At 51.6% G+C, this 21,738-nt stretch overlaps 1 protein-coding gene across 1 annotated transcript in view; it reads right to left on the bottom strand.

Moving 5' to 3' along the window:
• The window catches only part of ZCCHC24 (zinc finger CCHC-type containing 24), a 63,352-nt gene that overhangs the window by 33,124 nt on the left and 8,490 nt on the right, over window positions 1–21,738 (bottom strand). Inside the window, exon 2 of the mRNA XM_005565326.4 lies at window positions 16,790–16,990. Within this exon, the coding sequence (XP_005565383.1) occupies window positions 16,790–16,990 (201 nt within the window). The remainder of the gene's footprint in view (window positions 1–16,789; window positions 16,991–21,738) is intronic.

Genomic DNA, 21,738 nt, shown 5'->3' with positions numbered 1-21,738 from the left:
AATGGGGATAAGAAGAGTGTCCAGCACAAGGGCCATGAGAAGATTAGAGGAGTCAACGGGTGAAAAGTGCTCAAAGCAGTGCCCAGAACACAGCGAGCACTCCCTGTGCGTGTAGCTGCTGTGCTGTTAATATGTTTCCCTTACGACCAGGGCCCTGCTCAGAGTGGGCACCACGGCAGACACTGTGGATGGAGCACTGAAGCCACAGCAATGCAATGGCTCATGCTTGCTGAGCACTCACTATGTGCCTGCCAGGTGCTGCGCTAAGTGATTTTCTGCCAGCCTTCCCCCTCTCTGGGATCACAGTCAAAAGAGAATACAAAATACTAAGCTGATTGTGCAGGGTGTTTTGGGAACACAGAGGCAGGACTGATGCATGGGGAGGGCCCAGAGGGCCTGTGGGAGGGAGGGACACAAGGCTCTGTTTGAGTTTCACAGTCCCCAGGAAGGAGCAGAGGAGGATGGGCCTCTGTTGGGTTTTACCCCTTGTCATCATGCCTACTGCCTTGGGGACACCCCTCCACCTCACCATCACCCCAACCTGTCAGGGAGAGACCCATGGCTCCCACACAGCCAGGGAACTTGGAGGAAGCCAGGCAGGGAGGAAGGCCTGGGTTCACAGTGCCTCCCGCAGCCTGATTTCTGCCAGGGCCAGAGCTCAGCAGGTCTACAGCGTGTCCTAGAGGACAGACCCCCATCCGTTCTTTTGGGCAGAGGGAACAGTGGGAAAGGCAGGGCCTAAGATCGGACTAACTTGGCCTGATCCTAACCAGCTGTGGGACCAGGGGTAAGTTACGTAATCTGTTACAAAAGAAAAGAGGAAGAAAGGATGAGAGAGAGAGAAGAAAGAGAGGAGTGGGCACGTGGGCTACAGATGACATCCAGGTGAGTCTGAGAACCCAGCCAGCAAATGAGATGAAGGTGCTCCATGAGCGAGGCATGAGGGAGGTCTGATGTCCCTGGGCTCCTCATCCCTATTCCATGCACATTTCTTCCCTGCACCTGCTGCCCCGTTTCTCTGAGCCCTGAGCCTTGGAATGCGAGGAAGGGGGCACTGTGTGTTGAGGAGCCAGGTCTCCAAGTCAGGCCAGGTCAGTGGTGCCAAGTCCTCTAACCCCAGGCTGGGACCTGGCCGCCTTGCCCCAGCGGGGCCACTTCCCACTCCACACAAAGCCACTGGGTGCAGGAGGCACCCAACACAGGCTCCACCCTGGGCAGCCACCCCAGACATGGTGGAAAGGGAAAATGCTGCCCTCACAAATATGCCTACAAGACCCCATGGCAGCTGAGGCAGGGGTCGGCCCACAGCAGCCATCAAGGCCTAAACACCCTCGCTCGCACACCTCTGATCATCTCAGCAAATGTGGCTGCTCGCTGGGCAGTGGAGCAAATGGTATAACTTCACAGTTCTCAAAGCGCGTTCACCTGTCTGATCATCTCTGGATCTCACAGAAGCCCTGAGAGACAGGCTTCATTGCTGATGCCACTTCATGCATGGGGGTGTGGGGGCCCAAGGGTAAAGTCGACTTGGCCAGTGTTGAACAACTACTGAGAGATAGCCCTGGGATGAGAGCTCGGGCCTTCTGACCCCAAGGCCATGCTCCCTCTGCCAGCCAGGCAGACACAGACCCCACCTGGGAAGTGGCCTCAGGAAGTAGGAGACAGGCTTGTGCCAGGATCAGCCCTGGGCTAGGCACGGCTCAGCAAGGCAGGGCGGGAGCACATGGGTAGGAGCCAGCCCAGGGGGCACAGAAGGGCACAGGAGCTGCACCATGGAAGAGGATGCATTTGGGCTGAACGTGGGGGATATGAGAGAGGCACTGGCTGAGGCCATAGCACAGGTGGAGTGGGGATGAGAAGGCTCAGCAGAGGTCAAAAGGCCCAGCCTGGGCTACCTTCCAGGACTAGGGCAGGGCAGAGTGAAGCCCACCCAAAGAGGGGCATTCTCTGTCCCCTAGGGGCCAGATGGGGATTGGGGAAAAGGTGAGAAATCTGGTTGAGATTTCTTACTCTTGAGGGCCTTAAAACCAGGTTCTAGGGTAGAAGTGCTGTCCTGACAAGTTGGGGTTCAGAGAGGAGAGCCCCGAGGCCCTGGATGGTTGGGGAAGACTCCCTGAGAGAGGTGGGCTCAAGCTGGGCTCTTAAAGGGTGATAGGAGGGAAGAGATGCGAGAAAGACATTGCAGGCTCAGGGACAGTGTGAGCAAGGCCTTGAGGCTGGAGAGCCCAAGGGAGGTGTGCATGCACGCACGCTTGCATGTGTGCACATGTGTGCCTGTGCGTGCGTGCATGTAATTAAGCAGCTGCAGGGGTGGGTCGGGGAGAAGGAGAGGGGCTCCGATGCGTGTTGCTTCCCAGGCATCCGGGCTGCTTCTCATCTCCCTCACACCAACCCTCCCATCAGGTACATGAGCCTCACTTTACAAATGAGGGCAGATCTGGCCCAGGAAGCCCCATGGCCTAACAAGTGATACCAACAGCGAGGGCTGCCACTTACTTACTGAGTGCTTGTGGGATGCCAAGCCCTGCATCAGACGCTTTCCACACACACGCTCTGCAAGGATGGTGAACCCATTTTACAGATGCCTGGGAGAAGTTGGGCAACACAGCGAAGGACACACAGCTGGGAAACAGCAAAAGTGAATTCTGAGTCTAGCTCAGTGGGACTGCGCTGCCTGGGGCTCTCCTATTCTTACTGAGGTTGAGGGACCAAGGGATGTCCCAGCCAGAACCTTTCCCGGAGTCTTCACAGCAAAGGGCACTTCAGTTACTCCAAGACAAAAGTAAGCCATGTGAGAGGGGCAGACCAAGGGCCTGGCACACTGGAGGCCCTTGGCAGGTGAGGAATAAATGAGTGAGTGAGTGAGTGAGCCTTTCCGGCATTCAGAGGAGGCCAGTCCCTCTGAGCTTGGAGGAAATGAGAAATCAGAGAGGGCTTCCCGAAGGAGGTGATACTTGGAGCTATTCAGCTTAAGGATGCACTTGCTGTGCTCCAGCATTCCATTCACAAGGCCCTGCAGGTAGTTCAAGACCAGGACTGGTCCTAGTTCCCAGGCTCTGCCAACATCTCTGTCCCTAAGGCTCAGAAGCAGAGGGCTGGGAAGGTGAGGCCACTGATACATCGAGATTTCTGGGGACTCCTAATCATCAACTGTGATTCTTCTAAAAGCAGAACTGGCAGCTGAGGATGTGAAACTGGCCCTCCTAGGCTCTTTCCTGCCAGGCAAGAGGCAGCAGGAAGGATGTAAAAGTGGCTTCCCGTGAGCCCTCACACTCCATGCCCCACCCATCCAATTTCCCACCCCTGCTCCACCCCCAGCAGCTGCTCCTATTTGCCTGTGCCAGGGCGAGCACTTAGGGAGATTCCTCTTCCCTGGGCCGTAGGGGAACTGACAGCCCACAGGTGGCATTGGGCACCTTCCATCTGTGCATCGCCCCTCCTCCCACAGCACCCATCCTGGGCACAGCAGAGTCTCCAGGACTCAGTTCCCGAAGCCAACCTGAGGGATTCAAAGTCATCTGGGCCCTCCCCTGTCCCCTCCCCAAGACCCCTGAGAAAGCAAGCCTTGTCACCCGGCCTCTCTGCGGCCCCTTCCAGAGGCAGCCCCTCTCTTAGGGGATGAGGGTGGGAAGGGAGGGCTCCAGCCACCTCTGTGGATCCCCAAAGTGCTGAAGCAGTCTCTGAGACCCCTGGGACTTCTCAAGCCAGTTTGAAACAGCAGAGTTGAGGCATAATAATAATGACGGTAGGCTGGGCACGGTGGCTCACACCTGTAATCCCAACACTTTGGGACGTTGAGGTGGGCAGATCACATGAGGCCAGGAGTTTGAGACCAGTCTGGCCAACATGGAGAAACCCTGTCTCTACTAAAAATACAAAAATTAGCCAAGTGTGGTGGTTCACGTCTGTAGTCCCAGCTACTCAGGAGGCAGGAGAATTGCTTGCAGCTCCAGGAGGCAGAGGCTGCAGTGAGCTGAGATCATGCCACTGCACTCCAGCCTGGGCAACAGAGAGAGACTCTTTCTCAAAATAATAATGATAATAATAATAATAATTTTAAAAATTGACAGTAATTAACAGAGTCCCAAGAGTTACTACTTGCAGTGCGAGCAAGGTGCCAGGCACTCTTATAAACACTTCAGATAAAATAACTCAGGCTCACAGCATCCCATGAAGTAGGATGTTTTAATATCTTCATTTTACAGAGGAAGAAACAGAGGCCTAGAAAGACTGAATGAATTTTTCCCAAAGGCACATAGCACTGCTGCTACAAGGTGGCGCCGGGGTGGAACACAGGCAGGTTGGCTTCAGGGCTGTGCTCGAAGGCACCTCACTGAAAAGAGAGGGCTTTGGCAGGGGAGGGAGGAGAGCCTCGAGGCCCAGACGCTGGGTTTGGGGCACTACCCTAACATCAGCATCTATGCCAAAGCCACCACCTGCCAAACGGCAGGCACGGCACCCCCAGTAACACCCATCCCAGCTGACATTTCCTGAGTGCTCACGACATTCCAGGTTCTGTGCCAAGTGCTGGAAGAACCTCAGCTGAGGCCCCTCGGCCAGCCAGCCCAGGCTCTAGAAGAACCCCCTGCAATGCTACCTGCAGCACCCATCCCCTGCTATGCCACCTGCCCTGGGCCCAGTCCTTCCTTGTGGGAACACAGAATGATGCTGTCTGTCCTCCCTCTTCTCCCCCTCCCTTTCCCCTTCCTTCCTTCCTTCCCTCCTTCCCTCCTTCCTTCCTTCCTTCCTTCCTTCCTTCCTTCCTTCCTTCCTTCCTTCCTTCCCTCCTTCCCTCCTTCCTTCCTTCCTTCCTTCCTTCCTTCCTTCCTTCCTTCCCTCCTTCCCTCCTTCCTTCCTTCCTTCCTTCCTTCCTTCCTTCCTTCCCTCCTTCCCTCCTTCCTTCCTTCCTTCCTTCCTTCCTTCCCTCCCTCCCTCCCTCCCTCCTTCCTTCCTTCCTTCCTTCCTTCCCTCCTTCCTTCCTTCCCTCCCTCCTTCCTTCCCTCCCTCCTTCCTTCCCTCCCTCCCTCCTTCCTTCCCTCCCTCCTTCCTTCCTTCCCTCCCTCCTTCCTTCCTTCCCTCCTTCCTTCCCTCCCTCCCTCCCTCCCTCCCTCCTTCCTTCCTTCCTTCCTTCCTTCCTTCCTTCCTTCTTTCTTTCCTCCCTCCCTCCCTCCCTCCTTTCCTTCCTTCTTTCCTCCCTCCCTCCCTCCCTTCTTTCCTGCCTTCCTTACTCCCTCCCTCCCTCCGTCCCTCCCTTCTTTCCTTCCTTCCTCCCTCCCTCCCTTCCTTCCTTCTGGATATTTGCTAATGAGTAGTGGGTGGCAGTATAACACTTCCTTTGCTAATTCCACTGTCTAACATTCAAAGGGCTTTTTGTCTGTGGTGTTATCTTTCTGCCCCTCCCTCTCTTTCTCCGTCCCTGTATGCATTTTTAATATTTATTTATCCATTTATTTTAGAGACAGAGTTTCACTCTTGTTGCGCAGGCTGGAGTGCAGTGGTGCGATCTCGGCTCACTGCAACCTCCACCTCCTGAGTTCAAGCAATTCTCCTGCCTCGGCCTCCCAAGTAACTGGGATTATAGGTGTGTGCCACCACACCTGGCTAATTTTTTTGTATTTTTAGTAGAGATGAAGTTTCACCATGTTGGCCAGGCTGGTCTCAAAACTCCCAACCTCAGGCGATCTGCCCACCTCAGCCTCCCAAAGTGCTGGGATTACAGACACGAGCCACCACACCCGGCCTTCTATAGATTTTTTTATGACAGGCAGTCCTTAGCCCCAGTGTTGTGAGAAAACCTCAGTTTCCCCACCAGTACGTTGATGGGTCTGAACTAATCAATGGTATTAAACTTTATAAGCCTGAGAGCCTTTCCTTTGCACGCTCTCTAACATGTGAGGTGGATATGTGTGAGGCTGCCCTGGTGGGAAGAAGAGGCTAGGTTCTCCAGCTGGCCCACCATACCCCTCATCCTCTATCCCTATGCCACTCAGCTCTGGGGTTCTGAGAAGCTTCTAGTCAGCCCACAATTCTGCCTAGCGTCAGTCCTTTTTGGCCTGTCCCCTCCCTGCGCTCTAGCCACTCTGGCCCCAGAGGACACCCAGACCTGCAGTGAGGTCAGGGCTGGAATGAGGGGTTGGAAACTGTAGGCAAGGGTCAGACATGGGCTGGGGGCCTCGGCCCTGCCTGCTGTCTCCCACAGCCTACTCCCCTCAAGGACCAGCCTGCTCTGGCCTGGGGAGGAATGCAGGGGCTGGGGTCCGAGGGCTGCAGAGACGTGGATGAGGGAGAAGGGGGACTGGGTCAGCCCCTTCTTTCCCTTGTCTCCTGCTCTTTCCCCCAGCAAGACCCTGAAACTATTTACATCCCGTCTCTAAGATCTCAGCTGTTCTAGGATTCCATTCTCTCTCGGCTCTATTTTTCTTCTTCTTTTGCAATCTCCAAGAAACCCGAGCTGCCAGATGGGTGGGGGCGATGATTGTTTTCTGTCTGACATCTGGATTTCATTAGCAGCCCTGGGCATGCTGACTCAGGAATGGCAGTTCCCCTGGGCTCGGGCCCTCCCAGACCTCTCACAGCACCGGTTCTTAGCTGGACACAAGAGGCACAGGTGACAACACCCCTCAGACCTCCCTCAAAGGAGTAACGAGTACCGCTAACAATGTCTCAGAAGTGATGGAAATGGGTTCTAGAAAGCTTCTGTTCCCAGGTCAGTGCCTGAAGGGTGGCTGCCAGGCTGGGCGTGCCTGGGCCTGACAGCCGTGAAAGGCAAAGGGAGAGCTTAGGAAAAGGTGCACAACCCCACCACCACCCCAGCCTCTGTTTCTACAGTGGTACTGAGTACATCATCAAGGCACCAACCTCAAATTACAGACGAGGAAAGGTGGCCAGAGAGGTGAGCAGCTTGCCCAAGGTTGCACAGCAGCTAAATGGCAGAGTTGGAATTTGAACTCTGGTCTTTGGGTTAAAAATTCAAGGCTGTATCCTTTGACCTCAACAAGATATCACCCATGTCAACATCAGGATCGTTACTGTGGGCATGTGGACCTCACCCTGCCTGAGCTTTAGTGGAGCGGCAGTATGTGGAATTTTCATGTCCTATCATAGGAGAGACCCACAGTGGCCACCCAATCGAAAGCTGCCCCAGACACCCTTCAGGGCTTCATTATGACTTCTGTGGACCCGGGGCACTTTTGCCTTTGTGGCCCATTTTTGCATAAAACCTTACTAAAAATTTTATTTTCTGGCCGGGCATGGAGGCTCATGACTGTAATCTCAGCACTTTGGGAGGCCGAGGCAGGCAGGAGTTTGAGACCAGCCTGGCCAACATGGTGAAACCCTGTCTCTACTAAAAATTCAAAAATTAGCCAAGTGTACTGGCAGGTGCCTGTAATCCCAGCTAGTCGGGAGGCTGAGGGAGGAGAATCGCTTGAACCTGGGAGGCGGAGGTTGCAGTGAGCTGAAATGGCACCACTGGACTCCAGCCTGGGTGACAGAGTGAGACTCCATCTAAAAAAACAAAAACAAAAACATATATATATACACACACACACACACACACACATATTTTCTGACTGCGTTGGTGTAAACACAAATCTCCAGGCTGAGTTCATAATTATATATTCATTATTATACTAATTTTCTCTTCTGGTTATAAATAAATACAAATAGAAACATATCTGTGGCTGGGTGCAGTTGCTCACGCCTGTAATTCCAGCATTTTGGGAGGCCAAGGCAGGAGGATCACTTGAGGTTAGGAGTTTGAAACCAGCCTGGCCAACATGGTGAAACCCCATCTCTACTAAAAATACAAAAATCAGCCGGGCATGGTGGCGGGCACCTGTAATCCCAGCTACTCGGGAGGCTGAGGCAGGAGAATCACTTGAACCCAAAAGGTGGAGGTTGCAGTGAGCCGAGATCGCACCACTGCACTCCAGCCTGGGCGACAGAGCGAGACTCTGTCTCAAAAAAAAAAAAAAAAAAAGAAAAGAAAAAGAAAAAGAAGCATATTTGTGGACCCTAAAAGTATCATGGGCCTAGGCATGCAGGCTACTAACTACTAAGTCCTGCTACTCCTGGAGAAGGCAGCCCGGTGCACGCTCTGAAAGCACCCTCTGTGTTCTTCACCGGATCTGACAGCTGCCTGTGTTCCCACTGATGTGTGCTTACTGCCTGACTTCACCAGCCGAAACACAAGCTCCTGGACAGAAGGAGCCTTTCCTGTTTTGCTCATTGTGGTGTCCTCTAGTGCTTACTATGCGTCTGACACACAGTAGATATTCAATAAATAACCACAGAAGTGGTAAATGAAGGTGAGCCTACCTGTTCGTGCATGTGTACTTGTATCCCAGTTGGCAGCTCATTTGCCCAGGCAGCCACCCTAAAGATCTGGTAGCCCTCCTTGCTGCCTGCTCCCTCTCCCTCTCACTGGGCACCACAGCCTATAGATGGTGCTTTTCCATTCCAGAATCCATTCCCTTCCCTTCAGCCTCTGCTCACCACTGTCTTGTGTCCAGTCTTATCAGCCCTATCCATGCTCAGGGCCTGGCTTCCTTAGCATTCTTGCCTCCTTCAGCCCAGCCTCCAACCTGCCACTAGCAGGATCTTTCAAAATGCCAATCTGAGCATGTCACCTAAAACCCTTCTCCCTGGCCTCCAGATAAAGTCCAAGTTTGTGCAGCCTGGCACACAAGCCCTTCATCACCTGTTCCAGCCACACCCCCACTCCTCCCCCAGGAGCGCCTGCTGTGGCCAGGGCTCACAGTGCCCGGAAAGCATATTCCTGTTATTTACACGCTCGCTTGAAAGCCTTCCCCACTCCAAATCCAAGCTCCTCCTCTCTGAGGCCTCCCACGAAGCTCCAGGCTGAGCCGGGCCTGCACAGCAAAACTCACCCCAGCCCTGCTCCCCCAGAGTGGCCAACACTTTTTCTATCTGTCCCACTGAGGACAGGGGAAGGGCCTTATCTAGCACAGGCCTGGTGCACAAGAAGCTCTCAGGAATGGTTGGGCGATGGGAACATGTCCTGAGTCCTGCTCTGTCCTGGACAGACTGTGTGTCCTGGGCACAAATGTGGCACTGCGCCAGACCCCCACCACAGATCCCTAGAGGCAAGTGCAGCTGGCTCAAAGCAACACATTGCTGCTCAGGCCCTCACAGTCCTGACCCGTTAGTGTGCAGAGGCCAAAACGAGATACCAGGCGACCCTGCAGGCAGGCCCAGGAGATATCATATCAACCATGCCTCCCTGCAGTCAGTGGGCTTTCTGTTGCCACCAGAGCTGGTAATCCCAACCCACTCCTGATCTGCCTGACTAAACTGGGGCAGCAGACACCCTGAGGCAGGGTGCTGAAACTACCAGGCAAGCCAACTTGGCCAGACCAGGCCTAGGATGGCCTCTGCCTACATTGTCCTTGTCCCTCTCTACTTCCAGTCATCTATCTTTTTAAAGAACCCTGATTTTTCTGGGAATGATGGTGGAGATCAAAGTCTGGATGCCAAGGGCGATGCAGGATGATACTGAAAAAGCATGCGCTCTGGAATCAGGAGCACCTGAGTTCCAATTCCAGCTTTGATATTCACTAGCTGTGTGGTGTTGGGCAAGTCACTCAACTTCTCTGAGTCTCAGTTTTATCATCTGGCAATTGAAGATCACTATAGTACCTACTGAGATAAATTTTTTTTTTTTTTTTTTTGAGACAGAGTCTCCCTCTGTCGCCCAGGCTGGAGTACAGTGGCCGGATCTCAGCTCACTGCAAGCTCCGCCTCCCGGGTTCACGCCATGCTCCTGCCTCAGCCTCCCGAGTAGCTGGGACTACAGGCACCCACCACCTCGCCCGGCTAGTTTTTTGTATTTTTTAGTAGAGACGGGGTTTCACTGTGTTAGCCAGGATGGTCTCGATCTCCTGACCTCGTGATCCGCCCGTCTCGGCCTCCCAAAGCGCTGGGATTACAGGCTTGAGCCACCGCGCCCGGCAATTTTTGACAGCATTAAATGAGCTAATACATAGAACATGCTAAACCCAGTGGTAAACTCAGTGCTTAGAGGCTACTACTATTGCATAGTGTATAATATTATTATTACCTTTGGGCTAGATGACTGGTACACTGCATAGGGACAACAGCAGCTGTTTTTTCAAGAAGCAAATGATAGACACTCTTGAGTCCTAATCCTTTTTGTTTCAGTGCTGACATTGGCTGGAGGTGGACCATGGCCTAGGCACAGCCTCACTCCACAAGGAAGGACTGCCCTTTGCTGATATTCAGAATTGGCTTCTAGCACCTTCTCCCTCTGTTTTGGGGGTTCCCAGTCTTCCTGCCAGGGCCCAATCCCCCTCCCACTGCCGTGGGGATATGTGAGAGGCCCCATCAGTCTGATGAGCTGAGCTCTGGACACCTTCGTCCTACTCTTAAGGTGAGAAAGGACCAACTAATAAGTGACCAACCCCTGGCTCCCATGGCAGTGAATGCTTTAAGCTCGCTTTCACTGTTGCCCTCCTCAGACCCCTGGGGCTCCATGGGCAGCTTCAGGACCTAGGCAGGGTTGGCCTAGTGTTCTGCACATTTTACTCCCAGTTAGACCATTAAAGGTTTTTAAGGCATTTAGATCATTTAAAAATCATCTCACAGAAGGAGAGGAGATAAATGAGCAGAAAGAATATTTGAAGAAATCATGGCTGAAAACTTCCCAGATCTGATGAAAAAATTTAAACAATACATACAAGCACTTCAACATACTTTAAGCAGGATAAACATAAAGAGATCCACAGACACAGTATAGTAAAACTGCTGAAAGCCAAAACAAGGAGCGAATAGAGCTATATAGGAGTAACATTTCTATATCTCACAGGAATCAAGTTATAAATCTGAGGCATTCTGGTAAGACACAGGTATAAGATAATCCCTAGAGCAACCCTAAGAAAATAACTCACAAAACATAGTAAAAAAAAAAAAATCATTTAAGAAATTAAAATGTTAGTTAGAAAATTAATGCAAAAGAAAGCAATTTATTTGGTTATTCTTTAGAAGGAATAGAGAAATTAAAAAAGACATGAGTAATTTAGAAAGCAAATGGCAGTAAAATGACAGACCAAAATCTATGTCAAAAAGAGCATTAAATGTGAGTGGATCAAACAATCCAATCAAAAGGCAAGGATTTTCAGATTAGACAACAAAAAACAAGATTAACTATATGCTATCTACAGGAGATGCACTTTAAATTCAAATATATGAATAGATTGAAAATAAAAGGATGGGAAAATATCTGTCATGTAATCTGCAACTATTAGAAAGCTAGGTATACTAGTATCAGACAAAATATACTTTAAAACAAAAAAAAACAGTTACTAGAGATAAAAAAGGACATTTTATAAGGATAAAATGATTAATCCATCAAGAAGATACAACAACTATAAACAAAGGTGCACCTAATAATAGAACACTCAAATGCATGAAGCAAAAACTGACAGAATTGAAGAAAGAAATAGACAAACAATAATTTCTGGAGACTTAAATATCCCCACTTAAAATCATAATAAAAGAACTAGGCAGAATATCGACAAAGCAGTAGAAGACATAGACATCACTATGAACCAACTAGACCTAACAGACATCTATAAAACACTCCACCAAACAACAGCAGAATACATTTCTCTCAAGTGCACACAAAACATTCTCCAGAATAACTCATAATGCTATGTTCTGAAACAATCCACAATACATTTAGGAGGGTTAATATAATATGTTCTATGACCACAATGGAATAAGGTTAGAAATCATTAAAAGATGTTTGGGAAACACACAAATACGTGGATATTAAACAACACACTCCTAAATAACCAGTGAGTCAAAGAGGAAATCAGAAAATCAGAAGGGAAATAAAAAAAAAATGCCCTGTGATAAATGAAAATAGGACACAATATACCAAAACTTATGGGATGGGGCTCAGAGGAAAATTCATAGCTATAATCGTCTACATTAAGAAAAGAAGGGGCCAGGCACAATGGATCATGCCTGTAATCCCAGCTCTTTCAGAGGTTGAGATGGGAGGATTACTTGAGCCCAGGAGTTTGAGTCTGCAATGAGCTTTGATCACAACACTGCACTCCAGTCTCGGTGACAGAGTGGGAGGAAGGATGGAAGGAAGGAAGGAAGGAAGGAAAGAAGGAAGGAAGGAAGGAAGGAAAAGAAAAGAAAAGAAGGATGTAAAATCAGTAACTTAACTTTCCACCTTAAGAAACTAGAAAAAGAAGAGCAAACTAAATCTAAAGTAAGCTGACGGAAGGAAATAATAAATATTGGAGTGGAGAATTGAAGGCAAGCAAAGATACTTATAAACCCTCGATCACAGCAGCAATATTTACAATAGCCAAAAGGTGGAAGCAATCCAGTTGTCCATTGATGGGTGAACTGATTTAAAAATGTGGTATATACATACAATGGAGTATTACTCCATCTTAAAAAGGAATGAAACGGGTACATGCTACAATGTGGATGAAACTTGAGGAAATTATGCTAAGTGAACTAAGCCAGTCACAAAAGGAAAAACGCCATGTGATCCCACTTACACGAGGTACTTAGAGTAGTCAAATTCATAGAGACAGAAAGTAGAATGGTGGCTGCTGGGGGCAGGGAGGGAGAATTATTATGTAATAGGCACAGTATTTCAGTTCTGCAAGATAAATTTCGAGATAAATTTCAGTTTTGCAAGATAAAAAGAGTTCTGTGGCTGGAAGGTGGTGATGGTCATACAACAATGTGAATGTATTCAATGCCACTGAACCGTAAGCTAAAAATGGTTAAGATGGTAAATTTTATGTCATATGTATTTTAAATATAACTTAAAAATAAAGATTAAAGTGCAAGTTAATGAGATAAATAATAGAAAAAAATAGAGAAAACTAAACCAAAAGTTTGTTCTTTGAAAAGTCCAAAATAATTGACAAAACTTTAGCTAGATTGAACAAGAAAAAAGAGAGGACTCAAATTCCAAGAATTGGAAATGAAAGAAAGAACATTATTAACGACCTTACAGAAATAAAAAGGATTATAAGGGAATACTACGGACAACTGTATGCCAACAAATTAGACAAATTAGGTAAAATGGACAAATGCCCAGGAAGATGCAAACTATAGTAACTGAGTCAAAAAAGAAATTAAAAAAAAATCAGAATAGGTCTATAATGAGTAAAGAACTCACAGCAATCATCAAAAATCTACCCGCAAAAGAAGGCCGTGCTCAGATGGCATCACAGGTGAATTCTATCAAACATCTGAAAAAGAATTAGTGCTCATTCTTTACAAACTCTTTCAGAAAATACAACAGGAAGGAACGCTTCCTGACACGCTATAACGTGGATGAACCATGAAAATATTATGCTAAGTGAAAGAAGCCAGTCATAAAAGACCACACATTACGTGATTCTAGTTACATGAAATGTCCAGAATAGACAGAGTTACAGAGAGAGAAATAGATGAGTAGTTATGGATGCGAGGGGATAGATGATCAAGAGGTGATACCTGGGCCAGGCGAGGGGGCTCACGCCTGCAATCCCAGCTCTTTGGGAGGCTGAGGCAGGTGGATCACTTGAGACCAGGAGTTTGAGACCAGCCTGGCCAACATGGTGAAACCCTGTCTCCACTAAAAACAGAAAAATTAGCTGATCATGGTGGCAGGGCCTGGATTCCCAGCTACTTGGGAGGCTGAGGCACGAGAATCACTTGAGCCTAGGAGGTGGAGGTTGCAGTGAGCCGAGATGATGCCACTGCACTCCAGCCTGGGCAACAGAGCCAGACTCTGTCTCAAAAAATAAAAAAAAGAGGTGATACCTAAGGAATATGAAATTCCTTTCCGAGATGATGACAATATTCTCTGATTGAGGTGACAGCTGCACAACTCTGGGCATATACGAAAATCACTGAATTGTACACTTCAAATGGGAATTATATGGTAAGTGAATTATATCTCATAAAGCTGTTCCCAAGAAAATCATTCTACTTTTAAATATTATGGAAGTTAAGTTCTAACACACTATTTCATTTGTGACACAGGTTTCCTTCTGAGGTTTACAAAAGCCCTGTCAACCCGTTCCTCCCTTCAGGGAGCCTTTCACTGAGCACTGCTGTGTGTGAGGTTCCTTTAGCTGGCGTGGTCAGATGGTGAGGAGCACGGAGATGAATCCAGCCCAGCACCTGCCCCTGGAGCCATGGCCAGGTGAGGGGTAGACAGCATCCAATCAGGTTTCAGCCTGCCCAAATACCTAGTGCCTTGCCAGGTGGTTGCACTCTTCATAGTGACCCAAAGGAGAAGAAAATGCTAGCCAACATTTACCAAGCACTTCCTGTGTGCCAGGGACTGTGCTAAGCACCTTCTATGCATAGTTTCACTGTGTCCTCACAATACCCTGGGTGTCGGTGCTCTCCTTAGCCTCATGGGACAGGTGATAAAACTGATGCTGCGAGCTTCTATCTGTCCTCCCACCACTCATTAAGGGAGGAGGAAGGTGCCTGGGCCTTCAGGAGTGTGGAACAGAATCAAGTTTGGGATGAAGCCAGGAGAAGGCCTCAATCAGCTCCAGTGAGAAACTGAGGCCCCATCGATCATGTGGGTCTTAGCTTGGAGTGACATGGAGGTCAAGGAGGCAAAGAATATGGAGATTCTGAGACTGAGGATCTCGTTCTGCCCTCTCCACCTCCCCAAGACTGTACAATGAGGCCGCTGCTCCTCCTTCTGCCATAGAGTTAAGAGTCCGATAGGAGATGATGATCTCTATGAAGGAAGATCCCATGTTAGTGCTGTGCTGGGAGGTGCCAGGGACCCTCTGCCCCAGCACTTAGAAGAGCTCTGGCTGTCAGGAGAGAGGATGGCGCATGCATGTGTACATACACTCATACATACACACACACACACACACACACACACACACACACACACAACCTCTGCCATCCCCGGGCCTCTGGCTCACATCCATTGCCTTTGGATATTGGTCACCCTGGGGGAGGCTCTGCCACCCTTCTCCAAAGCCCTTCTCCTGGAGGCATTCCCAGGCTGCCAGCCCAGAGTGAGTATACCTCCTTGGGGCCCCAGAGCCCCTGTTGATGTCTGAGTGTCACCTGCCTGCCTGGATTAAAATCCCAGCTCTTCCACTGATAGCTCAATAATCCTGTCTGAGTCCCTTCCTCCCTCGAAGCATCTGTTTCACCATGGAAAATGAGGCAAATAGAGCACTTAACACATAGAGTAGTTTCATTAAATGAAATACTGCTTGGAGAGTACTCAGTACAGTGCCTGTCTCCTTAATAGAGCTCAGTCTGGCTCTGCCCACTTCCCAGGCTGTAGGCAGGGGATGGGGGAGGGTTGTTGTGGATGGCTGTGTGCACATGAGCTGGGGGCCGCTGTGCTGGGGCTCAGCTGGACAAAGTGCAACAGGCTATGGACTGCACAGGCCATGAGCACGGCTTAAGGACCAACCAGATCCTCAGTCGCCTGTTTGCCCCTCATTCTATCCAGAGAACCTCAGGGGGACAGAGGGTGCTCACTCTCTGCTGGGAGCCACTCGTGCCAATGGCCTCCTGCTTACTATGTATATTAAGGGGGAGGACAGGACCCACTGGGGATGTGGGGTCTGCAGGAAAGTCATCAGTGGGTCAGCTCCCACTATGTATGCGGAGTCTGTGATGGGGGCACACGGATCACCTGGGGACCCTGCTAAGATGCTGCTTTGGGTGGGCCTGAGAGCCTGCATTTGTAATAGCTCCCTGAAGGCACTGATGCATGTCTGCCAGGGCTGTACTTTAAGCGGCAAGGACCTGAAGTGTGGTGTGGCCGTTTCTGAGCAGAGTTTGGGAATGTAATGAATGACAAGCACATCTTGGCCTCCCACTGGTCCTGCAGGGACCCAGCCCCACCCAACCACGCATCGGTTTCCAACATCTGGAGGGGAACACTACATGCATTTCCAGAGTTTCCAGGATTCCATTTCCATTACAAATGTAAAGTAAAAGTAATGCCACATTATTAACAAAAGTTGGAAAATAGGAAAAACTAATAGGAAAAAAAAATCACTGATAATCTCATGCTGTATTTAAAATGACTGCTACCCTCTCTTCCCAGGATCCCTAAACCATGTCTATCAGGGTCAGGGACCATCCTGTGGGTGGGCTGGCATGGTAGGCCCACTCTGTCACACTGAAGCATCGGGTCAGGTGGGGGCCTGGATCTGCCCACCCCTTCTCACTCCAAGAAAGAGATGCTCCGCCCTGCAGTGCCTGAAGCCTTCGCCCAGACCTATCCTGGGAGCACAGAGTGCGGGGCAGGGTCCCTCCCCTCTTCCCTCACAGGCTGAGGAGGCAGAGGTGGGGTCCGGGGGAGGGGGTGCACATCTGGATTCCTGGCCCAGAGCCTGCATTCCTTCCCCGTGAATGTGATGAGATGGGGCCTCCAGGGAGCTGTGAGGAGGCTGCCCCCTTAGAACAGGCCCTACCTAGCAAAAACGACTGGTGGAGACCTGAAGGCACAGAACCTCCTTGGGGGCCCAGTTTGGGTCCAAAAATCCCCCACCCTGATTGCTGACCAACCAGCGTGGGCCGAAGATGGGCCTCTGTCCTGACCACAGCAGCCAGCCTTGCCTCAGAAATCCCAGTGGGGACAAAAGGGTACAGGCCAGAGGACCACGGGGCCCCTCATTGGTGGAAGGGGCCCTGGGGACACCGCTTTGCCTGCCCCACCCACAGGAGCCTGTCCGCAGGTCAGTAGGGGAGCCCAAGAGCATCCCCTGGGCCAGGGCTGCCTTACCTGGGGGCAGTCCTTGATGTAGTGTCCTTTGTTGAAGCACAGGTGGCACAGGTAGTTGGGTGGGGGCCGCTTGCTGGGCTTGCGGGCCTCGGAGGTGAGGGTCAGGTCTGAGAAGTGCTCGGTGAGGGAGCTGAGGCCATCAGCAATGTTGTTGAGGGAGCCGTAGGGCGACGCGCCCTTGTACACACTGTTGCTCAGTGCCTGTGGGAGACAGAGGCATACACGCTGCAGCCATGGCCCTGGGACACAGGCACACACGCTGCAGCCACAGCCCTGGGACAGAGGCACGCACGCTGCAGCCACGGCCCTGGGACAGAGGCACGCACGCTGCAGCCACGGCCCTGGGACAGAGGCACGCACGCTGCAGCCACGGCCCTGGGACACAGGCACGCACGCTGCAGCCACGGCCCTGGGACACAGGCACGCACGCTGCAGCCACGGCCCTGGGACAGAGGCACGCACGCTGCAGCCACGGCCCTGGGACAGAGGCACGCACGCTGCAGCCACGGCCCTGGGACACAGGTATGCACGCTGCAGCCGCGGCCCTGGGAGAAGTTCCATAACCCCCAGCCCAAACACACGCATGGATTCACACTGAATCTTCAGCTTGAGGGCTCTGGGCTCCAGAAGCCTGAGTTCAGATCCTAACTAGTGTGTCTCCATGGACAAGCCAGTTAACTACTCTGGGCCTCGGTGACCCTGTCTGTAAAATGGGCCTAGTAACAACTCCTCCTAGGGTTTTTATGAAACTAAAACGAGGTCACTAATGGAAAGTGGATTATCTCATGCCTGGCACTTCAGAACCACTCAGTAAATGGCGATGATGATGATGGCTATTATTATTATTACCATTAGTTATTAACATACTGCCACAAGGTAAGAACATAGAGTAGAAAGCAACCTGTCAGATTTGGGGCTCTGGGGTGACTTTAGGAAAGTCACTGCTGCCTCAGTTTCCCCACCTTGTAAGGAAGGGGAAACGTCAGCTTGCAGCATTGCTCCCGCTTCACACTAGAGAAGGCTGAAGCCCAGCCCTTTGCCAGGTTTCCTGAAGCCCGAGGCTTGTATAGTCTGTGTGTGGGGAGCCCTCAGCCCGGCCAAGCCACCTCTCTGGAAGCCCAAGGAGGGAAGTGGTCCATCTCTCTCACCTCCAGATGACAGGAACCAGACATCTTGCTTAGCTTCACAGCAGACGTGGCCCAGGCCCCCTCCTGGTATATACAGCCTCTATTTATAGGAGTCCCGGGCTCCGGGCTGCCTCGTGCACTGGAATTTAGCGAAGGTGGGGCTGACAGGGAGCAACCAGTGGTCCCCCTTTCCTGGAGCAAGGCCAAGGCTGAAAGAGGCGGCCTCCTCAGGAGGGTCAACCACAAATCTGGGCTTGGGGCTTGGGTATCTCCTGGCCCCAGCACAGGTGCTCAAGAACTGCAGGAATAAGCTACGGACCTTGGGGGGCCTAGTGTCTGATGGGGAGACAAGGATTTATTTTCGGGAGTTCCAGGCTGAAGGAGAAGCAGGGCCACTGAAAGGAAGGGCCTCAGGCTCCCTTACAAAGATGGGGCAGACAGGAGCCCAGGCTGGGGACAGTCCTTTCTGTGTTCCCTTAGCATAGGAAGGGAGGCAAGCTGCGGGCTGGCCCCAGAGCACAGGGCACAGCCTTGTCTCCCCCAGTTGAAGTAGATCCTACTTTGCACAAGTATGTGTCCCAGCCACCCGACTGTTTCCATCTGCAGGCATCTGCCACTCCCCTTCCAGCGACATGGTCCTCATCATCTGGGTGTCACTAATATTCTTGGTGCCTCAGGGCACATGGCTGTGCGACCACAGCCCTTTCCTTCTGGGCCTCTGTTCCCTCTCGTGTGCATCTGGAGCAGAGCCTGGGATGTGGAAGGAAAGACACAGACACCACATCCGGCACAGGCTAGCCCAGCACACAGTCATCTATAGAGATTGGGAAGGATCTCAATGGGTCCTACTGACTGTAACTTCTCTATCACTGCCTGGCCCGACCACCAAATCCAGAGTGGAAGATTCCACATCGACCTGCGTTCAGCCTGAGGGGGACTGCAGCTCTCAGATAAGCCCAAGATGGAGCAGTCCACCCTGAGAAGCAGAGGGTCCCCCATCCCTGGAGCTGTGGGAGCCAATGGGGGTCGACCTTCCAGGGCGCCGGGGAGAGTTCTGATAAAAACCAGATCAGAGGATAATAGTGACACAGACCAAGCTCTTACTGTGACCCCGGCACTGGAAATTTTGCACGTATTGAGACAGCTGATTCTCCCCACAACTCTATGAGTCACTATCCCATTTTACAGATTACATGAGTGTGCCCAAGCCTGCATTGAATGACCTGGGAAGCTTATGACAAATAGTTTTCTGGGCCTCACCTCAGACCTACCAAAGCAGCCACCTGGAATCGAGGGCCTGAAATCTGTATTTTTAGGTGTGTGGCAAAATATACACAACAAAATTGACCATTTTAATGATTTTTAAGTGTACAGTTGAGTGGCATTAAGAGCATTCACGCTGCTGGGCAGCCATCGCCACCGTCCAGCTCCAGAACTTTTTCATCTTCCCAGACTGAAACTCCATCCCCATGAAGCAACAACACCCCCGCCTACTGCAGCCCAATCTGTATTTTTCAAGCTCCCCTAGGCAATTAAGGTACAACCAGCACTGTCCCACCCAGCCTTGGAGCACCTGGACTTCCCAACCATCAGGGTCTCCCCTTATCTTGACTCTAAGACTTTCCCCACACCAGAAGGCCCCCTCCCCCTCCAAATCCGCCCCAGCCTCCCAGAGAAAAGTTCATCCAAACAAGAAACTTGAAGCCCCAAATGGTGTGACTCACCCTCATGGCTGGGAAACACAATTTCACAAATAACAACCCACTTATTATTTTTTTCTTTTTCTTCCTTTCTTTCTTTCCTTCTGGTTTGTTTTTTTTTTTCCCCCCTGGATAAGATTTAAGCAAGTCCACAGGAATCAGGCTGTTTGGCAGCAAATTGTCAAGAGGAAGGGGAAGTTTGGTGGGTGCCAGAAAGTGCACTAATTACACCCTGAAAAACCTCTCCCCCATCTTGCGGCCACGGTCCCCTGCCCACGGACGGCCCCACAGGCATCCCTGGGCAGTCAGAGGCCTCTAAGCGGGTGCCCTCTCCTTGGCAGCTCGACACCCCACCCTCTGGAGGGCCACAGCCTTGCTGCTGCCCCAGGCAGCTCCACAGTGAGAGAAGCGACGTCAGAGCTTCCCCTCCTCATGGCCTTTCCACCTCTAGTGCCCTCCAGCCTGGCTGCAGGGAATTAGGGCCCTTCCCCAAGCCCTAATTCCAGACGAACACTACCTTAGAGCCAAAAGGGCAGAGACCATCAGCTGATCCCACCTCATTCCCACATGACAGATGGGGAAACTGAGGCCCACAGGGGCACAGGGACGCAGACCAGGGCACCCAGACAGGCCCCAGGGCCAGAAGTCCTGCTTGGCTGGCCGGTGTGAAGGGTGGGTGGGGCAGTGAGCTGCTTCCTCTCCGAAGCCCCGTTTGAGCTCGGGCCAGGGAGGTGAAAGGCAAATCAGCCTCCTGGTTGTTTCCACAGCCTGTGGGGACTGGATGGAACAGAGGCCAGGACACAGAGCTCTATCCTCTCCTGCTCGGAGCTGGGGCTTGGCCTCCTGGGTTTCCCACCTCTACAGTGTAAAATGGAGCGGGGAAGAAGGGCGACCTTGCCGATCCCTGCGGTCCTGCTTTCCTAGGGTCCAGACACCAGGGTCCTGAGAGACGTCCCTGGAGCCTGGCATGCAGAGGCCAACACAGGCACCCTCTGTTCTGTGGCCTTCCTTCTGTGGCTGGAGCGCACGGCAGCCCTAGAAATGTTCATCTATAGGCCCTAACCCTACTCCTCCCCGCATGCCCACCGCGCAGATCTGCCTTTCTCCCTCCAGCCCGCACTTGCTGCCTCACCCTGGGAATGCTCTTCTCTGTGTCCATCCAGAACCCCTCCAGGGCCTGGCTCCAGATCGGGCTCTAACTCCAGGGTTTTGGCCTTGACCCCATCCCTTCCCCTTACTCAGGCCTCAGGCTCCAAGGAAAAGCATGAAAAGCACAGATATAGGTGCTCCTGAAGTTCCCCCTGGCCATAGAGGCCCCGACCCCCACCAGAAGCCTCGCTGATCCCTCCGACCCCAGTGTAGCCCAGTCCAGCACTGTGGTTGGCAGGAGGGGGGGCAGGGATCATGGCGCAGCCCCTCCTGAGTGACAGGTGGAACTCTGAAGTTGGTCTCTAATCTCTCCCCACGGGTGAGGCCTCCTCACCTCTCCCACAAGGCTGGACATCCCTGAAGACAAAAGTTCTGCAAGCCTCCGTTGCCCCACAGCCTGCCCTGGGTGCAGATGGGCACCAGCAGGGAAGGGCCTGCCCACTTGACAGACAGGGTGACAGATGCCCTAGCGGTCTTCTCATTTCCATGGGCCGAGTGGAGGGGCACTCCCACCTTAGATTAGGCTGCACTGGGCACTAATGCAGGGCACACCCACTTATGCGGTAAGTGGAAGCCCTTGGGCCATCTAGGCCCAAATCACCAGCCTTAGGGAAGAGGCCACCTCTCTTTCCTCCCTAGGTCAGTGACCCCAGCAGCTAGCAGGAAGCATGTGACCCTCACACCACATCTGGGGGACCATGCATCACACTCCTGCCCAGTGCTGGAATTTCTCCAGGGTTTTTGCTTGGCTGTTGGGGAAAGGTAGGTGGGAAGACATTATAGTTTACTTTTTTTTTTTTTTTGAGACAGGGTCTCACTGTTCTTACTCTGTCACCCAGGCTGGGTGCAGTGGCACAATCACAGCTCACTGCAGCCTACTGTTCCTGGGCTCAGGTGATTCTCCCACCTCAGCCTCTCAAGTAGGTAAGACAACAGGTGCATAGCACCATGGCTGGCTGATTTTTTGTATTTG

Source organism: Macaca fascicularis, chromosome 9 (genome assembly GCF_037993035.2).
Source record: "Macaca fascicularis isolate 582-1 chromosome 9, T2T-MFA8v1.1".
NCBI lineage: Eukaryota > Metazoa > Chordata > Mammalia > Primates > Cercopithecidae > Macaca > Macaca fascicularis.
Note: the sequence above shows the minus strand (reverse complement) of the source record. Positions and strands in the feature narration are given on the sequence as shown.